Here is a 25,938-nt window from a genome sequence, read left to right as displayed (position 1 = left end):
GCCGCAGTACGCCGCCTAACGCGGCCTGCTTCACCGCTGTTAGGTGCCTACCCTTGTAAAGTCCTTTCTTCCTTCTTCAGCTTAGAATAGTCAATCGACGGCACCTCTACGCTGAACAAGCCTAGGGGCCAGCCCCTTACAATTTATATTAATTCTTAAAAAGTAATATAATTTCTTTATAAATATAAAATAGCTATTATACTAAAAAGTAAGTTAATTTAGTTTTAATATTATAATTATTAAATTTAAATTTAAATAGTTATATTTTATTAACTTCTATTATAAAGTAATTAAGAATTATAATAAACAGCTTTTTAAAATATTAAAAACTTGATTATTAGCAAACTAACTTTAATAGTTTAAAATTAAACTATACACTTTAAAGTTAAATTAAACTATATATTTTGAAGTTATATTAAATACTTTAAATTATAACTCCAAAAATATAGTTATTATAATAAAATATAAAAAAAGAAATTCTAAACTTTTTTCTCTTATATATAACTTAAACTTAAACTTAATTACTAAATTTATAATAGAAAGCTTATAGTAGTTATTAAAGTTTTTAAAGAATTAAAATTTAGTTATTAAGAAGTATTTAAATATTTAAACTTTAAAAAGTTTTAATATAAATATAAAGTAGTAAAATAATATTTCTACTATTTTAAACTAAAAGAAGCTATAATATAACTACTAAAAATAATAGATTTTAAATAGAAGAATAATTTGCTTCTATTTGTTTTAAATAAATATAGAATTTATAAAAACCTTTTTATAATTAAACTATAAACTAAACTATATAAATACATTTTAATTATAAAGTTCTTTTTAAAAAGAAAATATAAGTTATAACTTAATATATTATAAAGATTTAACTTAATAAAAATAGAAACTATAAATAGATATTTTAAAGAAAATCTTTAAAAAGATAACATAATTTATTAGTTAGCTAAATATTTTCTTTTTACGTTTATAATAATATTTAATATTTCTTAACTATAATATATTAAATTAGCTATTAGTTATTATTATTAGAATCTCTTAATAATTTAATATCTTTAGAATAAGCTTATATATTATAACTAGTTTTACTATATATATTATAGTATCTTTAAGTTAGCTAAGCTCTGTTTTATAGACCTCTCTTTTTATCCTCTTAAGGTGCTAGATATTTTCCTTTTTATTTCCTTTTAAGTAAAACCTAAAATTCCTCTATACTAAATGCCCCTTTAAAATAAACCTACGTTCTTTTAGCCCTCTAGCGCTTACTAAATACTATATTTATATCTTTAAAAGTATAAAACTAATTAGTTAAAAGAGCAATAAAGTATGTTATTACCTATATATCTTTTAATAATTATTTAACTATAGTAATACTTAGTATTAATAAACTTCTTTGATAATTAGAGATCTAACTTTTAATAAAATTAAACTATAAAACAGTTTATTATAAGTTAAAAGGCGTTTATAACTACTAAAATATTAATATTAAAAGGTTAGCTATAAGAGGTATAAGCGTTTATAAATATATATTAAACTTTTTAATAATATACTTTAGGTTCTATAGTGAAATTTTAGCGCTCTAAAAAGTAGCTTAAATATTTTCTTTATAAAAAACTTCATTATAAGCTTAATAGAAAGTAATAAAGAACTTTAACTTAGCAATATAGTTTATAAAAGCTTTAATAAAGAAGTTAATTTTATTACTCTATATATATTTAAAAGCAAATAAAAAGTAATATCTAATAGCTATAGTAGATATAATAAGTATATAGATATACTAATAGTTATAATATTATTCTATTTATAGTAATTATTAAATTTAGCTAATAAATAGCTTTTATAGCTATTAATAATAAGTATTTAATAAATACCTTTTGTTTAGTTTTTAATATATTTATTAAAGTATTTAATTTAGTTAAAACCTATCTAATTATCTGTCTATCTATTAGCAGTAGGTATAATAACCTAGTTGCTAGGAAAACCTGATTCCGTAGTCTAACTAGTAAGGTGATATGGTATGCGCTTTTGATAATCACGAATAGAGGGATGCACTAGCCGCCTGAATTAATACATTCAATGACTGTAGCCCATTCACGATTGCCAGGCTGGACAGACTTTGCTTTGCCGCGTCGATCAGCGCGTGTTACCACCATTGACGCGGTGATCATGCCCATCATGAAGCTAGTTTTGTCGAAATTATATAGGTCCCCCTTTTAGATGCCATACTTAGCTATCATGTTACATAACAGCGCAAACGACTTTGATATAACCTTAAGGTCTTCTTGAAGAGCCCTTTAATAATCGTATGGACGATTAAACTTGGTTTTCAGAGCAGGCTGCGAGTCCACAAACCACCTGGCCTATCGCTTGCCAACAGGCTCGCCATTACGCGCTCGCAGCAGGAGATTGGCCATATCTTCCACACCGGCGAGGCGTAAAGGAAATCCTCTAGAATCCTGTTTAATAACGTATTGGAGAAGTGTTTTTCTTCGATCGGATTGAGTTTATGTCGTTGGGGTTGAGTTTGTTCACGTCGCGGTCGGTTGTTTATTCTATCGGCTAAAGTGCTCTTTGGGATACCGTAGGTCTCTGCAGCACGCGAAATACTTAACTTAATACCTGCAGCGCGTGTCGATTGGATCGCTTCAATCGCGAGAATGACTCTGTCTTCTTGGGTGTAGATTGGTATTATAGTTGTTGAGATTTTATGCGTCAAAGGTTAAAGTGGTTTAGACATGAGTGTGTTTAGAAAAAAACGTCCGGCTGACTGGTCCGGCCTGCTGACTGATGAACCATGTTACTACTATTAGCTATACTTTTAATATATTTGCTTTTTTCTAACTAATTAATATTTAAGCTTTAAGCTACTTTAGCTATCTTAAAGAAGCTTATAAAGTAACTATAAGCTTTAAGATTATTATTAATAGCTTTAACTATATCTATATTAATCTTAAAGCTGTATAACTTTAATATAATATCTTTATTAACTATAGTTTTAAATAGATATTTCTAAATAAATTTAAAAATAGTTATTTTATTAATATAAATCAGTTTAATATACTCAAAGTTTTTAAAAGTTCTAACTTTAGTTTTATAAATTAAATTATTCAGCTTAGCTTTATTTAATTTATATATATATAAACAGAGAGAAGAACTTTATAGTTATTATTATATATATATAAAGATATAAAGAATAAAATCAAAATTTAAAGCTTTATTTAAATAGTTAAGTTTTTATACTTATAGTGTTAATAACTTTTCTAGTTATAATAGTAAAAAGTTATATTATTAAGTTTATACTTTTAAGTATAAAGTTAAACTATTATCAAATAGTTATATTCTAAATAACGCTTTTATAAATAATAGTATTATAAGAAATGTTTTATTAGTATATTTTACTATTTATCTATCTACTTTTTTCTATTAAAGCTAGAGATAAATTAAGTTAAGTATTAATAACTAAATATAATATAAGATTTAGTTTCTTTATTTTATTAAAATAAAATATAAGTTAAAGTCCTATTATTAAACTTAAAATATTATAATATATAGTATTAAATAAACTATAATATCTATTAATATAAGTTAAATATATTGCTAAATATAGTTATTTCTACAAATAAATATTTATAATATAAAAAGTTATTTCTTCTATAATATTACTCTATTTATAATAATATATTATATATAAGTATATATATTATACTTTTAAATATTTTTATATTTAATTTAAATATTTAAACTATTTATATTTATTTTTAATAAAATATATTTAATCTATAAGATATTAATTTAATATTTTCTATTTATTATAAAACGTAATATACTTTTCCACGTTTTATACTAAATATCTTAAAATATATTAATTATATACTTTTTAAAAAAGTATAAAGTTTAATATAATTAAAATTATTAATTAATACTTTTTTACTTATAATATTAACTTTTTATTTTTAAACTTTTATTTGGTTAAAAAGTTAAATATATTTTAACTTTATAAAGTTTATATAAATAAACTATTATATTTCTACTTTATTAATATATAATATAAAGTTAAAACTATAGGATATTTAACTTAAAAATATTAATTAAAAAGCTTAATTATATTAATTATATAATATACTTAGATTTAAGTATTTATTTCATATTTTAAGTTACATATACTTAAACTTAAAGAAGAAGTAATTTTATTATTAAATATAAATTAATACTTTTGAAATTATAGGGGTTTTAGTAAGGGCAAACGTAAATAAGTGCAGTATACCTATATAATGCACTGTTTACAGCTACGCATATTATAAGTAAGTTCAGTGGGATACACTCAAGTCACAAAAACGGGGGAAAAGCACTGAAGTCAAGCTTGAACATTTCCTATCCTTCGTAGTGTCTCCAGGCCTAAGTCCGGTGCCCATCCTCCTGCCAAGTAATTAGAATCTCGACATCAAACCAAGGCCACCTTCGTCAAATTACCAGGTTTCGCTTTTGCAGACAATTCAGTTAGCTTCATCTTCCGGGAAGACGAGGGGGAAGACTTACACGTCTTAACCAAACGAGCCACATCCCTATCTCCATGTGTGCACGTATCTTGCCATTTTCGCAATGACGTATCCAGCATCATGAATCCCCAAACATGGTGTCAAATTGGTGCCTGAGGTAGGTTAAACTTGGAATTGGTCGTCACCGGCGGCAGCATCTGTATCGAAGAGTCGGTGTTAGTATCGCTCGCGACAGAAACGGACTGGGGACCTCGGCATTCGGCGGTGTCGTGGACGGGGCATCCAGCCGCCTTCTCTACCACGTAGAGAAGTTGCAAGTCGTCGTCATCGCGATCGCGGCCTCGGGGGTTTTCGTAGTACGAACCGGTAGCGGCGGAAGCGGAGTGGGGCTCCTCCTTCTTGACCTTGAACTCCTCCTGGTCCTCCTCATCATCTTCGTCGTTGTAAGAAGAGACAGCGGGGTGCGAGGCAGCAAGCTTGGCGCGCTTGGTGTTGGTGCTGGGCGAAGCCGTGGCAGCGGTGCGCTTTCCCGCAGACTTGGTCTTCGGGGTTGCCTTAGCGGCGCTCTTGGCGGGGGTCTTCGGGGTTCCTCCGGTAGGAGTCTGGGCAGGAGACGCGGTGCCAGCAGGTCCGGGCTTGGCCAGATCGCTAACCTTCATTCCATGCTGCTGAAGGAGGCGAGAGAATCGCTTGGCACTGGAGGTTGCTGTCAGTCTCTGAAAGCATGGTAATACTGGAAAGCTACTTACGCTGCACCCTTGGAGGCGATGTTGCACTCAGTGGCAACAGCCTCAAAATCAACCTGTGGTGGTTAGTTTGTGTGCTCCTTCAGGTTTGCAGGTCTCTTACTTTTCCGTTGTTGGAAAAGCGGATACAGTTCACGAGGAACTTCACCTGGCCCTCAGTATCCGTGCCGACAGGAGTAGACATGATGAAGGATATGGATGATGAATGATTGGGTGACTCGGTGTTTGTGTCCTCGGCTGGAAGTAGAGTAGAGCTGCCGAATGCGTTAGTGTGAGCGTGCGCCTGTTTGGCAGAAGTTGAGATGCGGTAGAAGGCGACCTTGATCCGACGGTATGGAGGAATTCGAGTGAGGTATGAGAAAATTTCAAGTACGTGGGAGCAGGGCAGAGCAAGGCAGTTGCAGGGTGGGCTCAGAACGCAAGTGAGACCAACCAGGCAGGGGGGAAAGAGAAGGCGGCGGACAGTGTTTGGATAATTCAGGCGACCAGAAACAGCCTGTTTTGGGCAGGAGACTCTGTGCGAGAAAAGGCGGGATGTCGACCGCAGACCTTAGAGAATTTTCCAACCACTGAAACCAAAGTAGGATGAAAATGAGAAATCAAATTGCCAAGAAGCTATTGTCGGATTGATTAGAGTTGAGGCTAGAAAAAATATTTACTTACGATTGTTTTCTTAGACTGGTCCAGGTGTAGATGCTGTTGGAGGTGTTTGCTTTGAAATCCGCCAGTTGGAGAAGCCTGCTCAGAAATAAAAGTGGCGAGACGATTCGCTCCAAGTTCAGGAAAGTAGTATAGATCACAGTCTCTGACTTGTCAGGCAGGCTCTTCCTTCCCTCTCAGTAGTGCTGAGAAGGTGCGTCTGTTGCCTGTGTTTAGCCTCGTAAGTCGCCAGTCTGACCATGGCATACCAGCACAAGCATTCAGTCCAAACCATATCAGCAACACTGCACAGAGGGACCAGATTATTTAAGAATCCAAGCCTAACATGGGCGCGCTGCAGCTTCAAATGTTAAAGGGGAGGACAAGACATACCCACTGAAAGAGCTTGCCATCCCTTACTAGCCCTGCACTCAGTTTTGCAAGAGGATGAACAAAAGATGAGGAAGAAAATGCATTAATTTCGTCAAGCACCCTAGGAAAGCAAATGGTAACTACTGCCAAAGGATACCTGGGCTTTCATGTGAAAGACTGCATTTGGACAGCCTGGTTCTTTCCAGAACACACTATGTTCAGCCTAGAGAGAGAACTGGCTGATGATTCTGTTCAAGGGAGAATGTCAACACCCACAAATGAAACAAATATCACGAAATTTCTGAAGTTTAAAGCAAGAGCAGATCACTCTGTTCATTTTCCTAGCTAGCTGCCAAAAGTCTGATTTGATCCTGCTCAATTTTTGTTATCCACCATCTGAGTAGGAATCCCTTGCATATTGCCCTCCGTGTTACGAGAAAGTATCGTGATGAGCCGCAGAGTACCATTCTACTCGCTATCGCTGCCGTTACCATTCTTCAGGAACTCATCTTGGGCGGCGCTCTTGCCATCGGAGTCGGACTCGAGCTTGGAGGAGATGTCCTCATCTCCATCGGACTCAATGTCCTTCTTGGTCTAGAAACATTTCTGATCAGTATCATCCGGTGGGGTGAGAAGTGACAGCTGATTCGACATACCTTCTTACGGGCGATGCCCTTCTTCTGAGGGGTAGCCTTCTTAGCAACCCTGCCACTGTTCTTGGGGGCCAGGGGACCCTTGGCAGGGGAGCCGCCGCCGCCGCCCGCACCAGCCGCGCTGGTGCCCCAGTTGTGGCGCTTGCCCAGGACGCGGAAGCGCTCCTTGGCCGACTTAGCCGTCATTCCCAAGTCAGTGGCGACTTTGTCCCAGTCGATGTCAGGACGAGAGTTCATGTGGTCGAACATTGCCTTCAGGAAGCGGGTCTCGGTCTCGCTGAGAGCGGTGGCGCTGCCCTCGGCGTCGGCATTCTTCTTGGGAGGCATATTGCGTTCTGGTCTGACACTGTATAAGTCTTGATCCAAGGATGAATAAAAATAGCTGACATCAAAGCTTACTTGTGTGGATGGTGTATTGCTGTTGGTAATAAAAGTTAGAGGACTGTTGGTTGTGAACTCAAAACCAGATCTGGAGATGGGTAGGAAAGAAGAAAGTTTTGTAAGGCTGAGGAAGATTCAGAAGTTTTAAATAGCCAGGCTTGCTGAGGTAGCTTACTCTCGAGGCGGGCACCATGGATAGCTCTCGCCTTGTGAAGGAAAGTTCTCTGCTATTGGGGAAGTTGCCCTCTTCTTGCTTGAAACTGAACAAGGCGAGAGCAGCACGGCAATACACACAACTGGATGGGATCAAATCTTGACTGCCGAAGCCTGAGGTTTCCTGAGCCAGTTCAGAGCCAGAATCAGCGAGGGAAGTACGGCACGTTCGAGAAGCTGGGTCTGAACTGGAAACGGCTGAAGAAACGGAATGAATCAGCTTCAGGTGTCCTTGCAGCCAAGACGATGTCTTATGGTAGCAGCTTGAATTTTCTCGGAAAGTTGAATGATGCCAGCCCCGATTCGAGGCAGGAGGTTTCCGTTGAACAAAAGATGACGTAGCAAAGAAAAAGCGAACTCATCAATGATTTGAAGCATGCTGAAAATCGGAAATAGAGGATTGTCACATTTGTGATGCTCAGAGGTTATATTGGCTCTCAGCTTGATGTATGACGCTATTTTTGCAAGCCCCAGTCCATACTTTCCTCCGGTCTCTATCCCTCGTAGACAGCCAAGTGATCACGAAGCAACTCTAGTTCTCATCGTCACCATCCATCTTAATGGCGCCCTTGGTGTCCGTGCCGTCCTCGGCGTCGTCTTCATCCTCGGTCTTGACCGTCGCCTTGCCCTTGCCCTTACGGCCCTTGGTGCCGACGCGGCCGCCAGTCTTGGCAATCTTGGCAGGAGACTCCTCCTCAGCAGTGGAATTTCCCTTCCTCTTCTTGATAGGACTGCCAACAATCGAGTTGAGCTCGTACTTCTTGCGGATCTGACCGTAGCGGGTCTGCGTAACGATATTAGCATATGACCACTGAAGAACACAAATTCAAAGGAACTAACCTGAGCGACGGTGGCGTTCTTGAACCCCGCAGCGGCAGCAAAGGCATCCCAGTTGATAGTGGGCTTCTCCGTCATGTGGCGGAAGAGGTTGATCATGAAGTTAGTGTCGCCGGGGGTGGGCTCCTTGGGAGTGGAAGCAGCGGAAGAGGACTTCTCAGCCATGATGATGGATACTTTTTTTCGGAGACCGGTCAGTGGATGAAAATATGAGGAAGCATGGGCAAATGGCGTAGGTACCTGGTAAGTTGTGTTGTGTTATGTATGTTGTTGTTGTTGTTGTTGCAATAATGCTTGCTGTGATGTTATTGGGAAAGAGTTGGAAATTTTGGACGGGATGGTGGAGAAAAGAGAGAGCAGTTGAGTCTGGCAGCGAGACTGTGAAGAACGAGGGCAGTGGAGCGTGTAAGTCAATGTCTGAAGCAGCAGGCCTCACCTTATGAGCTGTCACGCAAGCTGCACAGTCCACGACTCGGAGGGGAAGAAAAACAAAGCATATGAACATATGAATCGTCGTGTTTGTTGAAAAGTTCTAAAGCGCCCTACTCTGGGGCATACATTCTAATCAAACCAGACGCCTTCCAGGGTTGCGTAACATCATTAGTACAACTGGCAATCCAAAGGGGGGAGCGGAGTGACCAGCACGAGATAACAGAAGAAAGCAAATGACGGCAGTCTTTTCCAACCTTTTCCAACCTGAAGCCGACATGTATAGATATCCCACCCGCCCGTGCCTTATTACAGTCTATTAGGAGTGGAACTGAGCATCCCAGTGCTCGTTCTTGATGTTCATGTGCTCAGGCATCAGGTTTGCCAACGTTGGTGACCCGTGGAGATCGGTGGTATGCCCCTGGCCATGCTGATGATCACACATGGCGCCCATGCCGAAACCTTCAAGATCGTATGCGGCGTCAAACGCCGAGTAAATGGGACTTGACCCCCAAGAGTTGTGCTCGTGCTCGTGGTGATGTTGGTCTTGCTCGTGGGTGCAAGGCATAATCGACGGAATGTCGAACGTAGGGTGGGCTCCCATAATGTTAGCAGAGGGGCTGAACTGCAGATTTTGAGGTGCTGAAAACATGTCGTCGCTGCAGGGTGTGAGAAGTCGAGGTTGGAAAGTTGGTTGACACTCAGGGGCAGTAGGTGATGCCATGGATGCTGGTGTGAACTGTTGTCTGTAGGGAGGTTGGTTGTGCTCCTGCTTGACCTTAACGGGCGACCTCGCGCGGGCTTCTGACTCTGCTGTCCCGGGTTCTGGCTTCACTCGGTCGTTGTCGCCGTCCTCTTCCTTTTTCGGCTTCGGCTCCTTCTTCGACTTAGTAACTCGGTTCTTGTTCACGGCGGCGCGGTTACGCTTCTGAGGCTCGAGGCCTAGCATCGCGGAACGGAAGCGGGAGTATCTCATGCGAGCAGCATGGCCGTTGGTGATGGGCTGTGCCAGAATCGGATCATGGGCGACGGCATTCCAGTCAATCTGGATGGGTGATGAGCCACAGGCTGATGATGACATGATATGGGTGTAGTAGCACTTACATCCTTCAAGTTCTTCTGTTTCAAGATGGCGAAGAGAAACCTTGTCATCTGGTTGTCTGTGTTGGAGGACATGTTGGAAGAAGTACTGGTGGCTTGCCGCCCTTATCTGATCATGCCACAGAAGGGTGAGGTCGAGTTTGGGTGTAGTGAGCTGGAGGAAGAGGGCCAATTTGAAGTGCACAGCAATGATTGCCGAGGCTTTCGGGAGACTCAGTCAACCAGCACACAACAGGCAAGTGTGGAGTTGGGTTGAAGGAAATGAGTCACTGTGAAGATCGGTGAGGCGATACCGAAGAGATATATGGCACCCAAGTCAGCAGGTTGCGTTTTGTAAATGGTGCAACCACTGGGGGCGAGATCAGTCACTCGCTGGTGTGGGTGGTCAAGGAAGATGAGGCGGACAAAAGAGGCAGACAAGGAGGCATTCGACAACTGTCAGCCAAACAACCCCGGGGGCATCAACGGTAGTTATAGGTGCTTTGGAGGGTGTGGCCTTGGGACTATGGGGCTAAAGGGGATGGATGGATATGCATGTCGGCTTGATGCTGCGCTGGGGACCGAAGACGATGGATGGAGCCAGCGGCGATGGATAGCGGAGCTGTAGAGAGAGTAGTTGGAATTTTAGCAGTACAGTATGAGGAAAAAGAAAGACGAGAGCATGCTTTCAGGGAGGACGCCGCGCGCGCTTGGGCCGACATTTTATTGAGCTGCCAGTGGCAAACCCGCCTTGAGACACAAGGAAATCAAAATAGTCCCTTGTTGCCTGGAGTTACGGCAGGCTTTGACAGCGAGCATCTTTTTTTTTTCTGGGGTGTGACGTTTGTGGAGGGGGGTGGTGTGGTGCAGGCTCAGATGCAAGAGCATGGCACCCATGGGTGGTGAGGTTTGATGGGCGACGCAGTGTGTGGATGAGAGGACGATGTGGTGGAGGGGTGGGAGGGGAGCTGGATGGATGGTGGTGGAAGTGGTGAAAGTGGTGTCGCGGGGGCCGTGTAATCGCGTAAAGTGGTTTTCCCTCGCCATTCCTCTTTTGCCGCAGCCACCCCTGCACGCAGCCGACGATGGAGCACACTTGACTTTCCCCGACGAATGAAGGTTTGAGCGAAGGGCCAGGAATTGCGAGGCATCCGACTAGCGCACCCACTGACATGCAAGTACTATCGGCCATTTGCACTCGCAGGCAGAATTGACTCGTCAATTGAGCTGCGCAGCTCTGGCGATGCTGGGGTCACTCTGGGCCGGTCAGGAAAGGCCGTAATGCAAGATCCAGGAACGCCCGCGGACCACTTGGAAACGCAACAGGGATCTAAATGGGATGAGACACACGAGTGGTAAGGGTGTGTGACTCATACTTTGAGTAAGGTAAGATGGATACATTAGCTGAGAAATGGAGGGGGTTGGGCCCATTGGCTGCGTCCATGTTGCAGCTTCAATTTGGCACTATTCATTGGCGGCCCTCCCGCATCGAGTCGTCAAACAAGAAAAAGCTGGACCGCACCATATGTGGTCGACGAACGCTTGTTACGACGCATGATGCCTGCCGATGCCTGGTTCTCGGCATGTTTGGTTTGGTTGTCGCACCTGGGTGTTGTGCTAGGAACCGACTGGCTAGATTGTTGAGGCTTGCGTTGACGGACTGATGCGATGCAAGATGCGGCGAATATTTGCAAACAAAGTTCGAGCCTCGAGGGCCGACTCAGAGCCCCCTAGATTCGCTCGTCGATCAATCACTTGCTCCCAATTCCGGGCTCGTGTTTGATCGGGTTGGATGTCGGGTACTGGCGGTGGGAAGAAGCATCGGAAGAGGGGTCAATCGAGATATTGGTAGAGCTTGACAATTGACGACTGAATTGACCATTTGGCAAGTAAAAGCAACTTCAAGACCGCGAGAAATTGTACAAAAATCTATTGATGCACATTGAACCCGTTTAAATGGCGTAACAGGTCTCTTCGGGCTTCCGCGTTGCCTTGGCGAGGCGCGATGAAGTTGGAGGGCATGGGATGAAGTGGTCGGGCGACGCGTTTCCGTGAACCTGGGGCGACGCACTGTGGCACTACACTGTAAGCCAATGTCGCGAGATTTCACGCTACCACGTGATGTGGAGCGATACGTTCCCGTTGCTGCCTGAGAGTTGCCTGGCGTGCCGACAGGGTGGTGGTCGGCTGCAGCACCGCCAGTACGACTTTGGAAGCTGTTTGAGGTCCAAGTTCTCCACGCCGAGCCCAGACGCCGGGAGCTGCAGCACCAGAGTTAAAGCGGCGGTGGTGGACGCGGATGAGCTGTCCTTGGCTGGCGCAAGCGCCCCTTTCCAGTCGCTATTGCGAGCTTCCGATGAAGCTTTCCGTTGCTCAAGAAGATGATCATCGTAGCACCTAGCAAACGGCGCGCGTCGCCGGTACTCTTCGCACAAGTAGCTTCGCCGCTCCACCGCTCTGCTTCGGCGGGTATGGCTTCAAGCGCGGACAAGACAGATCGCCGTGTATGCATCCCGAGGACGATCTCCCTCGAGACCGCGAGGACGCACAAGTAGCCACGCCATTATTCCGCGTGTCTCAGCCAGAGACCTGTCAGAATTATCATGACAGAAAGCTCACTATCATATATCGAGTTGTCTTGGACGGTGGTGCCTCGAAGGGGGCGCCAGGCGGCGTCTTCCTGTCTCAAACGGCGTGGACCTGTGCATGGCCCGACGCATAGGCTGCCCGTTGAGAGAGAGAGAAAGAGAGAGAGGCACAAGGGCAGGAAACAGACATCAGGTCTTGTTGCACTTATGAACCCCCATTCATGTGTCTGGAGGCCCTCCGCCAAAATTTCCATGATTTTGCATGTTTCTCAAGTCTGCTCACCTATCTAAATGTAAGTAGGTCCGGGCTTGGAAGGGCATTTTAGACGCTCTACCACGGCCATCCAGATTCCCCTCTCGCTGGTCCGTTCTGATGGTCCGGGTTAGAAGGCTAAACCTCGGCTATGCACGGATCATCTACTCCTCTCGCCCTCTATCATCGATGTCTCCGGCCCGTCGCGTCCTGACGCTTCTCGCACCTCGAGACCCGACTAAAGATCCAAAGGAAGCTCATAAATGGAATGAATGACCCCTTTCCAACCCTTCGACGTCTTTACCTAGCATCTAGAGCCCTTGTAGCGTCGAAACAGACGAGATGCAGCTAAGGTTCCCTTCGGTCAATTGTTAGGCCGAGACCACGTGACCCACCCGTTTTGGCGTAGCTGGCACGGGCGCCCCAACATCTGCCCCAGTTTCAATCTCAGCTCCGTCGCTCTGTCGCCGCTCACTACCAATTTTCTCATTTGATCGAGTAGAGCTGTTAAGACTACTAGCACCTTGGTCTCCATTCATCAGTATAAGTCGCGAATATTATCGTCGCATATCGCCCATAGCCTTCCGTCAATCGCAATGAATAAGAATTGGAATGATAGGGCCGACAAGGACCTCTTCTTCACCATCTTGTCTGTGAAGAACATTGGCGTCATCTCCGGCTCGGAATGGACAACCATCGGCAACCACATGCGTACCTTGGGCTACGGCTTCACCAATGAAGGGTGTCGGTAAGTCAAAGTTTCCTTTGCATCTCAATTCTTTCATGCCCCGGACCGACTGGTGGCTTTCTTTTGTCCTTCGACTTCTCTCCCATTATCGCGCAATGCTATCTCTCGTCGGCTTGCCTCCAGAGGGATTTATCGTGCTCGAGGCGACGGAAATGTGCCTTCCCTGTCTACCGAGGTCTCTCTCATGCAGTGTATGAGGATGTGATTGACAACCCAACGCACAGTGGTGTATCACATACGACGATGGTCGCTATGCCCCTAATTTTGTCCTTCTCTCTTCTCAACAACAATCAAGGTGCTTGCTGCCTACGTTGACCACCACTGACGGGTCTCAGCCAACATTTCCAAGGACTCCGCCGCGCTCAACACAAGGCCGAGTCCAACGGAGGAAGCTCGGACAACCCAAGGAAAGTTGATCCAACGATGAACCCCATCACTCGGCGTCCCGGACCGGGTCGTGGCAGACCCAAGAAGCAACCTCAACCACCTGCACCGATGCCCATCCCCCCACTGCCGGGCCAGGTTGTTCAGCCTGGCCAAGTGCCTCAGCCTGGCCAACCTCAACCGGATCAAGTTACGCAGGCCGACCAACCGCTGCCACCTCCTACTGCGCTCTCTGATGGCCTCCAATCTCTGCCTGAGTCGATAGATCTGCCCCTCAAAGACGACAGCCTGGACATGTCTCTCAAGGATGACGACGACAATGAAGAGACCGAGGAACACGATGCCAAGCGCATTAAGCTTGACGACCCACCCCAGGACCAAACTCTCGATGATGAAGCAGTATTAGCTCTCGCCGCTCACAGCAACAATTCTTCTGTGGATGCCTACGCCTCCGAGTATCCTACGGCTGGTTTAACCGGGTCAGACCCACACCCCTACAGCTTCCCCGGCGAAACATAGGAAGGCTGCAATTGCAATCGTTGTCGAGGAAAACCGACACCGTTCTGGACAACACTCCTTCTGGGAAGAGTTGATGCTATTCCTAGGCTGAACTTTCCCGGATCTGTCGAACAAAGTCATGGCGTTATGCATGGGAGCGAGCGCGGCATCAGGAGCGAGGGTTAACTGAACACGATGGGCGCTTTTGGAGTTGACTGGGTGCTGCTTTCGGTGTACTTATTGATTTTATGCGTCTTGATGCCACGAGAGTTGTGGTTTTGCTAGTGGCGAGGATTATTCAGGTACAGAGCTGCCGCAGGGCATGCTAGTTGATAATTCCGAACGTTTTGATGTTCCTTGCAAAATCCCACGCAAAGTTTCTTATGATGTAGTCCAGCTTATTGTATACCAGTGGCCAACGGTGTCTCTGAGGTACTGGTGTGGAGTACCACTTCCTGTCGAGTGCTATTGACCTGCAATCTGAAACAGTTACGACTCTCATCTTGAGATGGATTTGATGAGGAGCCTAGAAGTGGGACGAGAGTGCTGGTCAGAGGCAGATGGAGCCGAAGTCAGAAGAGAAGGCATCAGAAACAACAGCGGAGAACATGAAATATGTGCCTGTGGTGATGCAGAGAAACTTGGACGATCTCGACCTCGATCTTCACCTTTGTGGCAGCTTGGCTTCCTATGTCTTCGTGCAGGTGGGTGAATGGTTTGGTTCAGCCAAGCACCACCACTTGTCAAAGCCAACCGCTGAGACCCGCGTCAAGCTGTCATTCTTCTAGAAGGAGGCTCATTTCTTCCCTCCCATTCCACCCCTTCCCGCTACATCTGACCCAGGGGCACCGGCCTGTTTCTTCCTACCTAGCTACCATACTACAGCCTTCAATTCTCCATCAACCATCTACATCACCACTTCTAGCTTTCACTCTCACTTTCCGCGCCCCGTACAGCAACTACCACCACGAGCAATCGCCACGCAAACCAACAACATGTCTGAGAAGGGCGGCCGCTGGAATAACGTGGAGTTCGTTACGAGCCTCATGATGTCCTTCTACAACGAGTTGAAGGGAGACGGCCTCTCCAAGGAGAAGAAGGACGCCATCGAGGTTCGTCTCCGCGGGCAGGGCTTCGAGGATGTCACCTGGAACGGCATTCGGTAGGTACCTTTTCTGATCATTATTCTTGTTCTTTGTTTTTCGACGAGACTGCCTATTTTTCCTGTGCTGGACCGACTACTTTTTCTGTTTGTTTTTTCCGCCTTGCTGTCGTCCTCGTCGCTACTATCGCCGTCGTTATCGCCGCCGTCGTCGCTCGTCGTCGCTTGTCGTCGTCTCTTTCCTGGTAGCTTCTGGTCTAGTGCTCCAAGCTCTTCCCTTATCTCACGGTTCGACTTTGCTCTATTTTACGAGCATTTGTCTTCTTCCCACACAACTTTCTCGCCTCGTCCTCTGTTCTCTCTCCCATATACCTCTCGCATCAACCCCAAAGTACATCAACATATTCAACAACGAAGTCACAATGGCCGACAAGTCTGGCAAATGGAACAACCCAGTCCTCCTCGAGTCTTTGGTGATGGCTTTCCACGGCCTTGCCAAGTCAGCAGACGGTCTCACAAAGGAGTCCAAGGACGCGGTCGTCGCCAAAGCCCACCTCTGGGGCTTCACCGACATAACTTGGGAAGGCATTAGGTATTTATGCTCCTGCCTTGTTCTTTGCTTTGCTTTGCTTTTATTTGTCTCCTAGTTTTATTCCCCCAGCCTCCTTGACGCAACTTCTCCTCTCTCAACTTTCTCTCTTGTCGATCCCCCTTACTCATCATCTCGCTCGTCTTCATCTTGCTTCATCACAAGATTATTCCAAATCGCCACGATGTCTCGTCACTATCAGAAGTGGACTCCCGAGATCGACCAGCAAATTCTTGCTGCCATGGTCAAGGTAATGATTCCGACCGCCGAGCAATACAATGCCATCATGGAGGAACTCGAGCCTTGCGGATATGGCTTCACCGCCATCACCATGAAGTGAGGATCTCCTTCCCATTTTCGAGGTTCCTGCCTGCCTACTGCACCTGATCGCTCCCCTCTGCTGATTTCTATTTATACTCTCCTCTTCCTCACCTCCACTTCTCCTCTTCCTCTTCCAAACACAACACCATCGCACTTCCACCTTTTCACAACATTACCTGACCTCACAAAAAACATTTCACTTCACCCCATACATTCTCATCCACCAACCCAAATACAACACATCATGGCACCTGTTACCATCTGGGATGATAAGGCTCATGCCGATCTCCTCATCGCCTTGCTGCCAGTAGTGAAGCCAACCAAGGACCAGTGGGACGAGGTCTTGGCCAATGTCCGGGCGAAAGGATACAACTACACCGCCGGAGCTGTCGTGTACTAACCTTCTGCTTCTTCTCGACGCATATCAGATCTGTGCTAACCTCCGTTCATAGGCAGCATCTGCAGAAGCTTCAGAAGAAGGAGGCCACCGTCGCTGCCGAGAACGGTGAGGGCAACGACGCCTCTGCCGCCTCCACCCCCAAGGCCAAGAAGACCGCTACCCCTCGCAAGCGCAAGACTCCTTCCAAGAAGGTCAAGGCCGAGGAGGACGATGACGAGGAGGAGGAGAAGCCGGCCAAGAAGCCCAAGGCTCCTCCCCGCCCCGAGTAAGTTGCAACTTCCCATGATTCACGTCTGCCACTCCCCAACTGTCGTGCTGACAACATCTTGTAAACAGCTTCAAGGAGGTTAACGAAGCCGAGGCCGCTGAGGAGCTCGCCGAATGGCAGTCCGTTAAGGCTGAGATCTAAGCCGACAGCATGATTCACACCGACCGACTGGAAAAGGATATTCGGGGAAGGAGAGGCAGGAAACTGAATATACTGGCCATTGGGGATAGTGAAACTTCTGGATGACTTGGAGGGAATCTTTGGTTGCTCGCTTGGACTGAAGACTTGGCTGCGAAATTGCATACGGACTCGAAATCATCTTAGAGTCTACAATCACATCGGAAATGAGAAACATGGATGCTTTCTCCTACCCTTCTATGAAGTACACTCGCTGCTGATATTTATCTAATCTGATGACGACTTTTCTTACATCTCAGCTATCCGAGCGGATACGTCTGGCTGAGCGGGACCTTTCCAGTACTCCTATTATGATCGTTTCGATCATTCATATCACTCGCCCTCATACATCATCCGTTGGTCTACCTGCCAGATTACGGATTCGTTTCCCCCACTAAGTCCTTTGACCTTGCTGCTTTTCACTGCCTTGTTGCTAACATCTTTCAGACATGACAGACAATGTACATGTGCGTGAGCCCCCGCGTGTCTGCCCACACTGCATCCCTCACCGCGCCCCCTTTTCTCACTCATCACCGGGACAATATGTGCTTGACGACTCATCAGTCTCCGCTCTCTCACAAACTGCTCAAGGCGAGTCCAGTCTAGCCTAGTCCTTTACCTCCTTCCCTATTTTTCGGTTGACTCGGACTCGGCTCGAGGCTACTTATTTCTGTTCTCGTCGGCGGCTCTCGAAACTTTCTCTTCTTCCTCCACACAACAACAACCTCGCGACAACCGCCCAACCTTGCTTCACACAACACAACACACAACACAAACCACATTAGCACTACTCATCATGGCTCCCAAGGCTTGGACCGTTGAGGCCGATCTCGACGCCATCTTTGCGACCGCTTTCCAGAACGTCCCCAACGCCCCCATGGGCGGCATCAATTGGGATCGTGCCCACCAGATCATGACCGGACTGGGCTACAAGTTCAGCAAGGACGCCATTAAGTAAGTTTTATTCTTATTCCTGGTTTCGTTGTCTTCGTCCTACTCGTCACTCCTCGTCTCTGCTCGTCTCTCCTCGTCTCTCCTCGTTTCTCCTCGTTTCTCCTCGTCTCTCCTCCTCTTCTCTGCTCGTCTCTCCTCGCCTCTCCCCGTGTCTCTTCCCCGTCTCTCCTCGTCGTCTCTCCTCGTCGTCTCTGCTCGTCGTCTCTGCTCGCTGTCTCTTGTCCTTATCTCTTGTCTTTGTCTCTTGTCCTTGTCTCTTGTCCTTGCCTCTCGTTCTCGTCGTCCTCGTCCCTCTTCCTCGTCCCTCTTCCTCGTCTTCATGTCTTCCCTGTCTTCGTTGTCTTCGTCTTTCCCCCTTCTTCGTCCGCCACCTTGAAAACCCTCACTAACGCTTCCAAACAGCCAGCGCTGGTCCAAGGTCATCAACAAGAATGCCAAGCAGCGTGTCAATCAGGGCATAAGAAACGTCGCCAACGGCAACGTCGCTCCTGCTACCCCTACCTCCGCCCGCGGCAAGCGTTCTCGCCCTGCCCCTTCTTCCGGCGCTCGCGCCAATCAGGTCACCGCCCAGATGGCTCGCGCTGCCCGTGCTGCTGACGATGGCGGCGACGACTCTGAGGAGGACCTCGACGTGAAGCGCCCTGCCAAGCGCCAGGTCCCTGCCGGCGGCCTCGATGCTGGCCTCAACGGCCAGAAGATCGATCTCACTAACGACAACAATCACGATGACGAGGTCCAGTTCGTCCAGAACGTCGACCAGGCCCCCGTCAAGACCGAAATCAAGGACGGTGAGGACAAGAAGACGATCATGTCCGCTGTCCTTCATGACGTTCGTAAGCATGACATTCGTGAGCGCAGGCAAGTACCCCTCCTCCTCTTGCGCTCCTAGACCCGTGTTCGATTAAGTGTAAATCTAACAGGCAATAGCTCCACGCTCGCTCCTTCCGTCGCCCATGCCTTCGTCAAGGTTAAGAAGCAGGAGGTTGACCCCTCCGACTCCGACGCCCAGGGCTATCTCGATGGCGAGGTCTAGGTCACCATGGAAGCTGACATCGCCACCACCAAGACCCGCTGCTCTGAGGACCTCCTTGAGGGCCAGGAGGTCGAGATGGAGGGCATGTAAGCTGCTCTTTACGCAGCAACTTACACAACTCTACATTCGACATTCGAACTTCTCAACATGGCGGTGAAATGGTTTTGGCAAGCTTGCTAGCATTGGTTTGGCACTTTTCTGGTTCTTCTGGGTGTCCGCGTTTTCTTTCTCGGCCATTTCAGGACTGCGTGGTTAGTTTCCGTCTTTCCCTAAAGGACTGGCACTCTTCTTGGTCTCGGTTGGTGGCGGTTGCGAGCTCGGGATCGGCAACGGGAGAGCATCAGGGTGTTGACAAATGGGTGGCAAAAGCTTCTTTTCGCTTTGGGATTTCTGTGAACAGGACAGGACGCTTTCTGAATCGCGTATAGCTCTGAGCTTGCTATTTCTGCTTGCTTTTTCTAGATAGAGCCGAAGACACGCATTGACATATCATGATTTGGTTTATGCCGTGATATAACGAGAACCAGATCACTAGCAATAAGGCGACGCCCTAACCACCATGACAACGCACCGCCACCCTGTTTGAAATCCGATTCATTCTTCTCGTGGACCCTGGTCCGTAGCTGACTGTCCTTCGTGATGCCTTTGTAATTACAACGATGCGCCCTGAATGACACCTGACCTTATCCCCGAACGCCGACCCGCCCAAATTATGAGAATCCAGGCCAAAGACTCATTTTAAAAGCATCCATTCTAAGGCTTGCGGCCATCCAATCTCTGACCCTCGTTGGGCCCCTTCTTCTCAGGCGCCTTTGGCTTGTCCTCACCCTCACCCTTGCGCTTGCCCCTGAGAGTTTGACCTGAGCCCGCAAAGTGAGGGCGGTTGGCATCCTCCTTCTCGCGCTCCTTGTCGGCGTCAGTCTTCACAGGCCTGATCTCGTAGCCAAAGAAGAGCTTGTTAGGAGGCAGGCGCAGAGGCATCGGGCCGTTCGTCCGACGGGGAAGGGGGGGAACGGCTGGGGCGTTGGCGGAGGCACCGGCAACAGGGGTGGCGGGCTTCGGTGTCGACGCCTTACTACCCTTCTTGTTGAGCTTCTGACCCTCACCGTAGAAGTTGGTATTGGTCGTCGTCGCGGAGGGCGCGATGGCGTTGTAGTTGATGGACTGAGCCATGCTACCCTGGCTGTGAAGAAGGCCGCCGGCCGGGAGGCCGCCTCCACGGACGCTGCGAGGGGTGCTCGTGCCGCTGCCGCGCTGCTGCTTCTCGGGCTCGACGTAGCCGACGGGCGGGGCGAAGTCAACCTCGACATCAGTTTCGATCATGCAAACACCCATCTTATCCGTCTCGGGCTTGACCTCTAGAACGGCCACGTGATAGATCTCGTCGTTATACTCAAAGTTGAAAATGTCACCCTTGGTGAGCGTGGCGAAGTTCCTAAACGCCTTCTCCAGCACGGCCTTGGGATCGCTGATGTCGAGGAAGTTGGTAGATTGCGGCTGAAGCTTGACCAGTCGTGCGAGCTCGAGAGAGGTTGTCTTGACCTGGATCATATCGCCGACATCGAGCTGGAGGGTCTCCATCATCTATGTCTCACGTTAGCAACCCTGCCGCCGGTGCGAAGCGGACTCCACGAACCCATTGAGGGAGGTAAGCCCTGCCCTCCTCCGCGACGAACTCCAACACACCGGAGTGGGAGTGCTTTCCCTTCTCGCCGTTTATAATCTCCATCAGCAGCGGCCACTGTACGTGGAGCTTCGAGACCTTGTCGAGCGCAGAGGGAGGCAGGAAGATCTTGGAACCATAGTTGAGTTCGGGGCGTTCGGCGCCAGGGGCCATAACCATGGGGTAGCATCGGTAGTACTCGTCGAAACGCTGGACGATAGGGCGGCGCCCGCCGCGGGCGAAGTTGTACATGTCGGCTTCGCTGGGGTCGAAGCGATACTGGAAGCTCGAGGTTAGCTTGGGTCTGAGAGTGGTGAACAGCACACCAGGGTAACTCACCATCTTTGGCGGTCGGTCGGTCGGAAGATGTAAGGTCTGGTTGATAGGGTGGAGGAAAGCGGAAGTTCCGAGAGACCGAGAGGTGAAGTAGGCAAAGGAAGCTTGCCCTGGCAGAAGTGATTTGGTAGGCAGAGGAGATAGCTCTGGCTTTGAAGAAGATGAGTGATGGAGGGTCGGTGGACGTGGGGCCGAAGGCAACTGATGAATGACGAAACCCCCACTAAAAAGTGACTTCCTGCGTCGCTGTCGTCCGTTGTCGTCGTCCGCTGTCGTTGTCCGCCATCTTCCTCTCTAATTACCTTAATAATTGTCATTATCGCCGCTATATTACTTATTGCTGATACTTATTACTATGCTCGTTTTTACTGTAAATCATAGTCGTCCTTGATTAAAGTAGAACTTCAAATTTAAAATATCAAGTACCTTACACAGGAAGCGTGAACGCAGGGAAGCTCAGAGAGGTTCCACTAAAAGTCGCCAAACTCAAGACCCCAGACGGTACATTTAAGCACATGCAAACTGAGCGGACGAGAAGGTGCCTACCCGTTCTTTGATGTCTTTAGCTCAGGTACCGTCAAGCTGCATCCACCTGCGAAGCTTCCTAAGAACACGCCCAGCCGACATGACCTTTCTCTAAAACATTCTCGACATTCCACGAAGGAGACATACTACCAAACAGAAAGATGTCGTCAAGACACTCAGCAGCGCGCCCGAAACGCGCCGGCGAGACGTTCGCGCGAACGCATCACCACGACGACGACGAAGCCCATGACTCCAAGAAGCTCAAGTTCGACGTGCGCAACCCCTCAGCCCTGGCCCCCGACGCGCCAGAAGAAGATGCGATTCTCGACGCCGACGTCATCGGTGCCGGTGCCGGCGCCACGAAACGCGGCGCAGTGAACCTGGACGGCTACGACAGCGATTCAGACAACGAGCGCAACTTCAAGGGTCGCGCGGAGGAGCGGCACCGTGGGAAGAAGGGCGACGTGAACTTTCTGGACCAGCTGGACAAATACGATGCTAAAAACGACGGTTCGAAGGTTGGCGACGTGAATGAGGATGACGAGGACGACGACATGTTTGCGGCGGATGATGACGACGAGCAACAAGGCAAGGCGGCGCAAGAGGCGATCAAGGGCTCTGGGAAGAAGGACAAAGCCGTGCGCTTCCTTGAGGATACCCAGATCGAAGGCCAGGACCTCAAGAGTACAAGCGGTGGTCAAATTCGCCTAGACGAGCAAGAGAGCAGCGACGAGGAGGAGGATAAAGAACTTGCGATAGAGGAGGAGGGTATTGATGAGGAGGTCGGTCTTGGCGGTCTTAAGCGCAACGCTCCAAAGGTTGAAGCATTCAACATGAAGGAGGAGCAAGAGGAGGGCCGATTTGATGAAGATGGCAATTACATCAGGAAAGCGGTGGACCCAAATGCAGTCCACGACAAGTGGCTCGACGGCTTGAGCAAGAAGGACATGAAGAAGGCAGCTGAGGCGCATGAGAAGCGCGAGGCCGAGGCACGGAGGTTACGCATGGAAAACGACGACATTCTTACGACAGACTTGCTGAAGGCGCTCATCTTGAGGTTAGAGAGGGGCGAGACGCCGCTGGAGGCGCTGGCGAGGCTGGCCAAGGGGCAGCCGAAGCAGAAGAAGATACCCAAATGGAAGTTGAAGAAGATGAACAAGGGGGCCGAGGAGGCGATGGATGTGGATCACGAGAAGGAGTTGACCCCCGAGCAGGCGAAGAGGAAAGAGGACATTGAGGCCATCACCGACGCCGCGGATAAACTCTTAAGTCGAGATCACGCTGAGATATACGACGAGGAGAGGGAAATACTCGTCCGAGAGTGGCAGCGAGAAACCGGTGAAGAGTGGCGTGAACCGGCTAAAGAGGAGAGCGCCAAAGAAGGGACGTCTGCCAAGATGTGGGAGTTCAGATGGACGGATGGACGCGACGGGGCCGATAAGCAGGGTCCTTTCGACGGCCCTACAATGAAGGCATGGCAAGACGCCGGATATTTCGGCGAGGGAGTTGAGTTCAGATCAGTAGGCGAGGATGGCTGGAGCAGAGTTGCCTCATTTGTCTAATGTTTGCATTGCATGCCTCACTTCAAGACGCGACGGAATAAGCTAGGGAATCAAAAGGGTTGCATTCCTGGCATCGCTGCGATGCAACGAGGCAATCATTTATGGTACATAATCTATCACATATTCCCATGGGAGGTCACCTATTGGGAGGTTACCTATTTTACTGCCCAGAACGCCCAACTCAAAGACCTTTCCCACGCTTAGCTCAAATCCATCGTCTCACCATGACCATTAGTGACGGTAAAATCGACAGCGCCGTCCTTGCCTATCAGGCGCTTCTCCGACTCGGACACAAACTTGACGCTGCGAGCCGGATCGTAGAAAAGCGAGAAGCTCCTCTGGACGTCGGCAATCTCGACCTGCTTTGACCTGCGCTTGTTGCTCACCAGCTGAGATGTCGTGATGAGGTTGCTAGCATAGCGCAGACCAGCCTCCTGGCCAATCTTGGTCAGGAGCGCCAGAGCGTCGGCAGAGATCTCAACCTCCTCCTCCTGTGCACGGATAGTAAGAATCTGCTTGATCTCGTCGGGGCTGTAGGTATTGGTGTGAATGATGACAACGCGGTCAAGGAAGTCCAGCGGAAGGCCGTGGGGACTGCGGTAGTCGGTTCCCCTGATGCGAGAGTTCCCCCTGTTGCTGGCCATGATGACCACAGGCGCAAGGGTGTCCTCCAGAGCGCGGTTAATGTATGAGAAGCACTCGATATCCAGCATGTGAACCTCGTCGATGAAAAGAACACCCGGCACAATCTCGGCCTTGCCTTCCTCCTTCCACTCTCCAACCTTGGTGTTGATCTGGTCACGAATCTCACTGCGGATCTCGCCTGTGTCGCCCGAGAAAAGGGCCAAGAAGCCTTGTGTACGAGAGTTGATGACATCAATCTCGTGAAGAGTGACGGTGTGCACGACCTCCTTGCGCTTCTGCAGCTCCCCGTCAGGGCATTGGAGGAACTTCGTGTCGACGCCCATCGCGTCGTAGTCGCGCGAGCGGGCGTACGACCGACCAAGCTTCGTGATCTTGCCAGAGGACTTGTCGATAGAAATAATGTCACCGGCCATGACGCGCTCCTTGGTCATCGCATCAATCATCTTCGCGCCCATGTCATACACGGCCTCCATGTCGGTCGTCTTGATCGTCAGCTTTCCCTGCTTAGCACCGCCGGTGACACTGCGGTCAATCTGGATCTCAACAACCTCGCCCTCCATGATCTCGCTCTCTTCCTTGATGCGCACGCCGATGGACTTGCGGAATGCTTGTGTGAGGGCTTCGGTCTTGGACATTTCGAGGGAGAAGATCTCGGATGAGGCGAGACTGGTGAAAGGGACATCGGGGCCGAGGGATTGGGCCATGCCCATGGCGATGGCAGTCTTGCCAGTGCTAGATGGCATCTGTTAGCCAATTGACCAAGCTCGGAAGTGGCGTGGTAGGCCTTACCTTGGAGGACCAGCGATCAAACAGGCTCGGCCAGCAATCTTGCCTTCCTTAATCATCTGCAGAATAACAGCGGCGGCTTTCCTGGCCTTCTCCTGTCCAACCAAGCCCTGAGACACAGCTCTGGGCTCCAATGTTGTGGCGTCGACTCCCAAGCCCCGAATGTGCGAGTGGGCCGCGATGAGATTGAGCCCTCTGAGCTCCTTGCTCTCGGAGACGGTCATGACGGGCTGCAGGTCTACGTCAGTTGGAAAGAATTGTCCGAAGGAGCTTCAAACCTACCGCGGCCATCTTGAATATGTGTTATCCTACCGGTGCAGAATCCTCGTCGTCGGTTTGAAAGGGTGTACCAAGCGGTTCGATGTCGTGAAGATGGTGAATTGGATGGTTGCGATGCAATGCGACGCAAAAACACTTCGTCTCGAGGCTGAAAGCTGGACAGCGCGTCCGAGAAATTTAGACATGGCTCGCGCTTATTCCCCGAGCGTGGCGCGGCTCGCGCTTAGGAAAGGTACGTACACTGTGCGACGACGACCGTTATCTGGACGACTCCAGGTAACTTGCTCTGTACCGAAGAGGCTCGCCGATGCCGTCTGAAACCTAAAATTCTTCCCCTTTCAACAGGGAGCTGGCAGACTTGCGTCACTAAAACGCCAATCTCATTATTGTCGCAGATCTTGAACCTCGCTCCTCAACCACGCAACTATCATCTTCTCGTCCAGCGTACCCATCCAGATGCTCTGCTGAGGCAGGAGAATAAGAGGTCACGGGCATTGTGACGGCTTACTTGCTTACCTGCCTTTCTCACTTGCCCCGCCATGGTAGCGTTCTCGTACTCGTTTCGACCTAAACTGACGTCTCTAATGCCCAATGATTTACGGACAGCGATTTGTGGGATTTACACTTATCTGACGGCATCTGGGATGTCATGGCAAATCGGCGGAAGTTGCGGGTTTTCACTGCATTTGAGTCACACGTTTGAAAGAAAAAGAAATAACTTGTGGCGCGCTTGACCTTCCTGCAGCTGGTTGTTGCACTTGATGCAGCTGGATGCAACTTGCAAGGGGTGCAATGGGAGGTTGGACATGGCATTCCCCCATTGTTGACGAGGGTCAGAACCACACAGATAAAGGCATATGTCTCTTGAGCAAAACGGATCGATTCAGCGGTGAGTAGATACTGGATCGACAGAAGGTTGCGCAACAGATAGAGGCCCGAAATTGCATGCGGTCTTGCGTGCCTTTGTCGGAACGGCAC

General features: G+C 48.1%; 11 protein-coding genes across 11 annotated transcripts; 5 read left to right on the top strand and 6 right to left on the bottom strand.

Annotated features, from left to right (window-relative positions):
• Positions 1–4,639: 4,639 nt before the first annotated feature.
• COL26b_012436 (uncharacterized protein) lies at positions 4,640–5,429 on the bottom strand (the record flags this gene model as incomplete). The annotated part of the gene is made up of 3 exons (XM_053185079.1): positions 4,640–5,195; positions 5,249–5,301; positions 5,349–5,429. 3 exons carry the CDS (start codon positions 5,427–5,429, stop codon positions 4,640–4,642), a joined length of 690 nt encoding a protein of 229 aa, XP_053031005.1.
• A 1,295-nt stretch (positions 5,430–6,724) lies between these two features.
• On the bottom strand, positions 6,725–7,236 carry COL26b_012435 (uncharacterized protein; the record flags this gene model as incomplete). The annotated part of the gene is made up of 2 exons (XM_053185078.1): positions 6,725–6,850; positions 6,913–7,236. The coding sequence occupies 2 exons, from the start codon at positions 7,234–7,236 to the stop codon at positions 6,725–6,727; spliced, it is 450 nt and encodes a 149-aa protein (XP_053031004.1).
• A 799-nt stretch (positions 7,237–8,035) lies between these two features.
• On the bottom strand, positions 8,036–8,505 carry COL26b_012434 (uncharacterized protein; the record flags this gene model as incomplete). Its single annotated transcript, XM_053185077.1, has 2 exons — positions 8,036–8,287; positions 8,344–8,505. The coding sequence occupies 2 exons, from the start codon at positions 8,503–8,505 to the stop codon at positions 8,036–8,038; spliced, it is 414 nt and encodes a 137-aa protein (XP_053031003.1).
• Positions 8,506–9,088: 583 nt separating this feature from the next.
• On the bottom strand, positions 9,089–9,945 carry COL26b_012433 (uncharacterized protein; the record flags this gene model as incomplete). The annotated part of the gene is made up of 2 exons (XM_053185076.1): positions 9,089–9,814; positions 9,874–9,945. 2 exons carry the CDS (start codon positions 9,943–9,945, stop codon positions 9,089–9,091), a joined length of 798 nt encoding a protein of 265 aa, XP_053031002.1.
• A 3,341-nt stretch (positions 9,946–13,286) lies between these two features.
• Positions 13,287–14,341, top strand: COL26b_012432 (uncharacterized protein; the record flags this gene model as incomplete). The annotated part of the gene is made up of 2 exons (XM_053185075.1): positions 13,287–13,438; positions 13,774–14,341. 2 exons carry the CDS (start codon positions 13,287–13,289, stop codon positions 14,339–14,341), a joined length of 720 nt encoding a protein of 239 aa, XP_053031001.1.
• A 974-nt stretch (positions 14,342–15,315) lies between these two features.
• On the top strand, positions 15,316–16,351 carry COL26b_012431 (uncharacterized protein; the record flags this gene model as incomplete). Its single annotated transcript, XM_053185074.1, has 3 exons — positions 15,316–15,432; positions 15,815–16,014; positions 16,177–16,351. The coding sequence occupies 3 exons, from the start codon at positions 15,316–15,318 to the stop codon at positions 16,349–16,351; spliced, it is 492 nt and encodes a 163-aa protein (XP_053031000.1).
• Positions 16,352–16,576: 225 nt separating this feature from the next.
• COL26b_012430 (uncharacterized protein) lies at positions 16,577–17,141 on the top strand (the record flags this gene model as incomplete). The annotated part of the gene is made up of 3 exons (XM_053185073.1): positions 16,577–16,725; positions 16,785–16,997; positions 17,069–17,141. The coding sequence occupies 3 exons, from the start codon at positions 16,577–16,579 to the stop codon at positions 17,139–17,141; spliced, it is 435 nt and encodes a 144-aa protein (XP_053030999.1).
• An 832-nt stretch (positions 17,142–17,973) lies between these two features.
• COL26b_012429 (uncharacterized protein) lies at positions 17,974–19,164 on the top strand (the record flags this gene model as incomplete). Its single annotated transcript, XM_053185072.1, has 3 exons — positions 17,974–18,131; positions 18,534–18,964; positions 19,052–19,164. 3 exons carry the CDS (start codon positions 17,974–17,976, stop codon positions 19,162–19,164), a joined length of 702 nt encoding a protein of 233 aa, XP_053030998.1.
• A 753-nt stretch (positions 19,165–19,917) lies between these two features.
• Positions 19,918–21,169, bottom strand: COL26b_012428 (uncharacterized protein; the record flags this gene model as incomplete). Its single annotated transcript, XM_053185071.1, has 2 exons — positions 19,918–20,748; positions 20,801–21,169. The coding sequence occupies 2 exons, from the start codon at positions 21,167–21,169 to the stop codon at positions 19,918–19,920; spliced, it is 1,200 nt and encodes a 399-aa protein (XP_053030997.1).
• Positions 21,170–21,849: 680 nt separating this feature from the next.
• COL26b_012427 (uncharacterized protein) lies at positions 21,850–23,250 on the top strand (the record flags this gene model as incomplete). Its single annotated transcript, XM_053185070.1, has 1 exon — positions 21,850–23,250. The coding sequence occupies one exon, from the start codon at positions 21,850–21,852 to the stop codon at positions 23,248–23,250; it is 1,401 nt and encodes a 466-aa protein (XP_053030996.1).
• Positions 23,251–23,450: 200 nt separating this feature from the next.
• On the bottom strand, positions 23,451–24,972 carry RVB2 (RuvB-like protein 2; the record flags this gene model as incomplete). Its single annotated transcript, XM_053185069.1, has 3 exons — positions 23,451–24,627; positions 24,685–24,911; positions 24,964–24,972. 3 exons carry the CDS (start codon positions 24,970–24,972, stop codon positions 23,451–23,453), a joined length of 1,413 nt encoding a protein of 470 aa, XP_053030995.1.
• Positions 24,973–25,938: the final 966 nt, after the last annotated feature.

The sequence above is a fragment of the Colletotrichum chrysophilum genome, assembly GCF_026319265.1.
Source record: "Colletotrichum chrysophilum strain AFK26 chromosome Unknown scaffold_175, whole genome shotgun sequence".
Taxonomy (NCBI): Eukaryota; Fungi; Ascomycota; class Sordariomycetes; order Glomerellales; family Glomerellaceae; genus Colletotrichum; species Colletotrichum chrysophilum.
The sequence above is the reverse complement of the archived record's forward strand: the minus strand, read 5'-3'. Positions and strand labels throughout refer to the sequence as shown.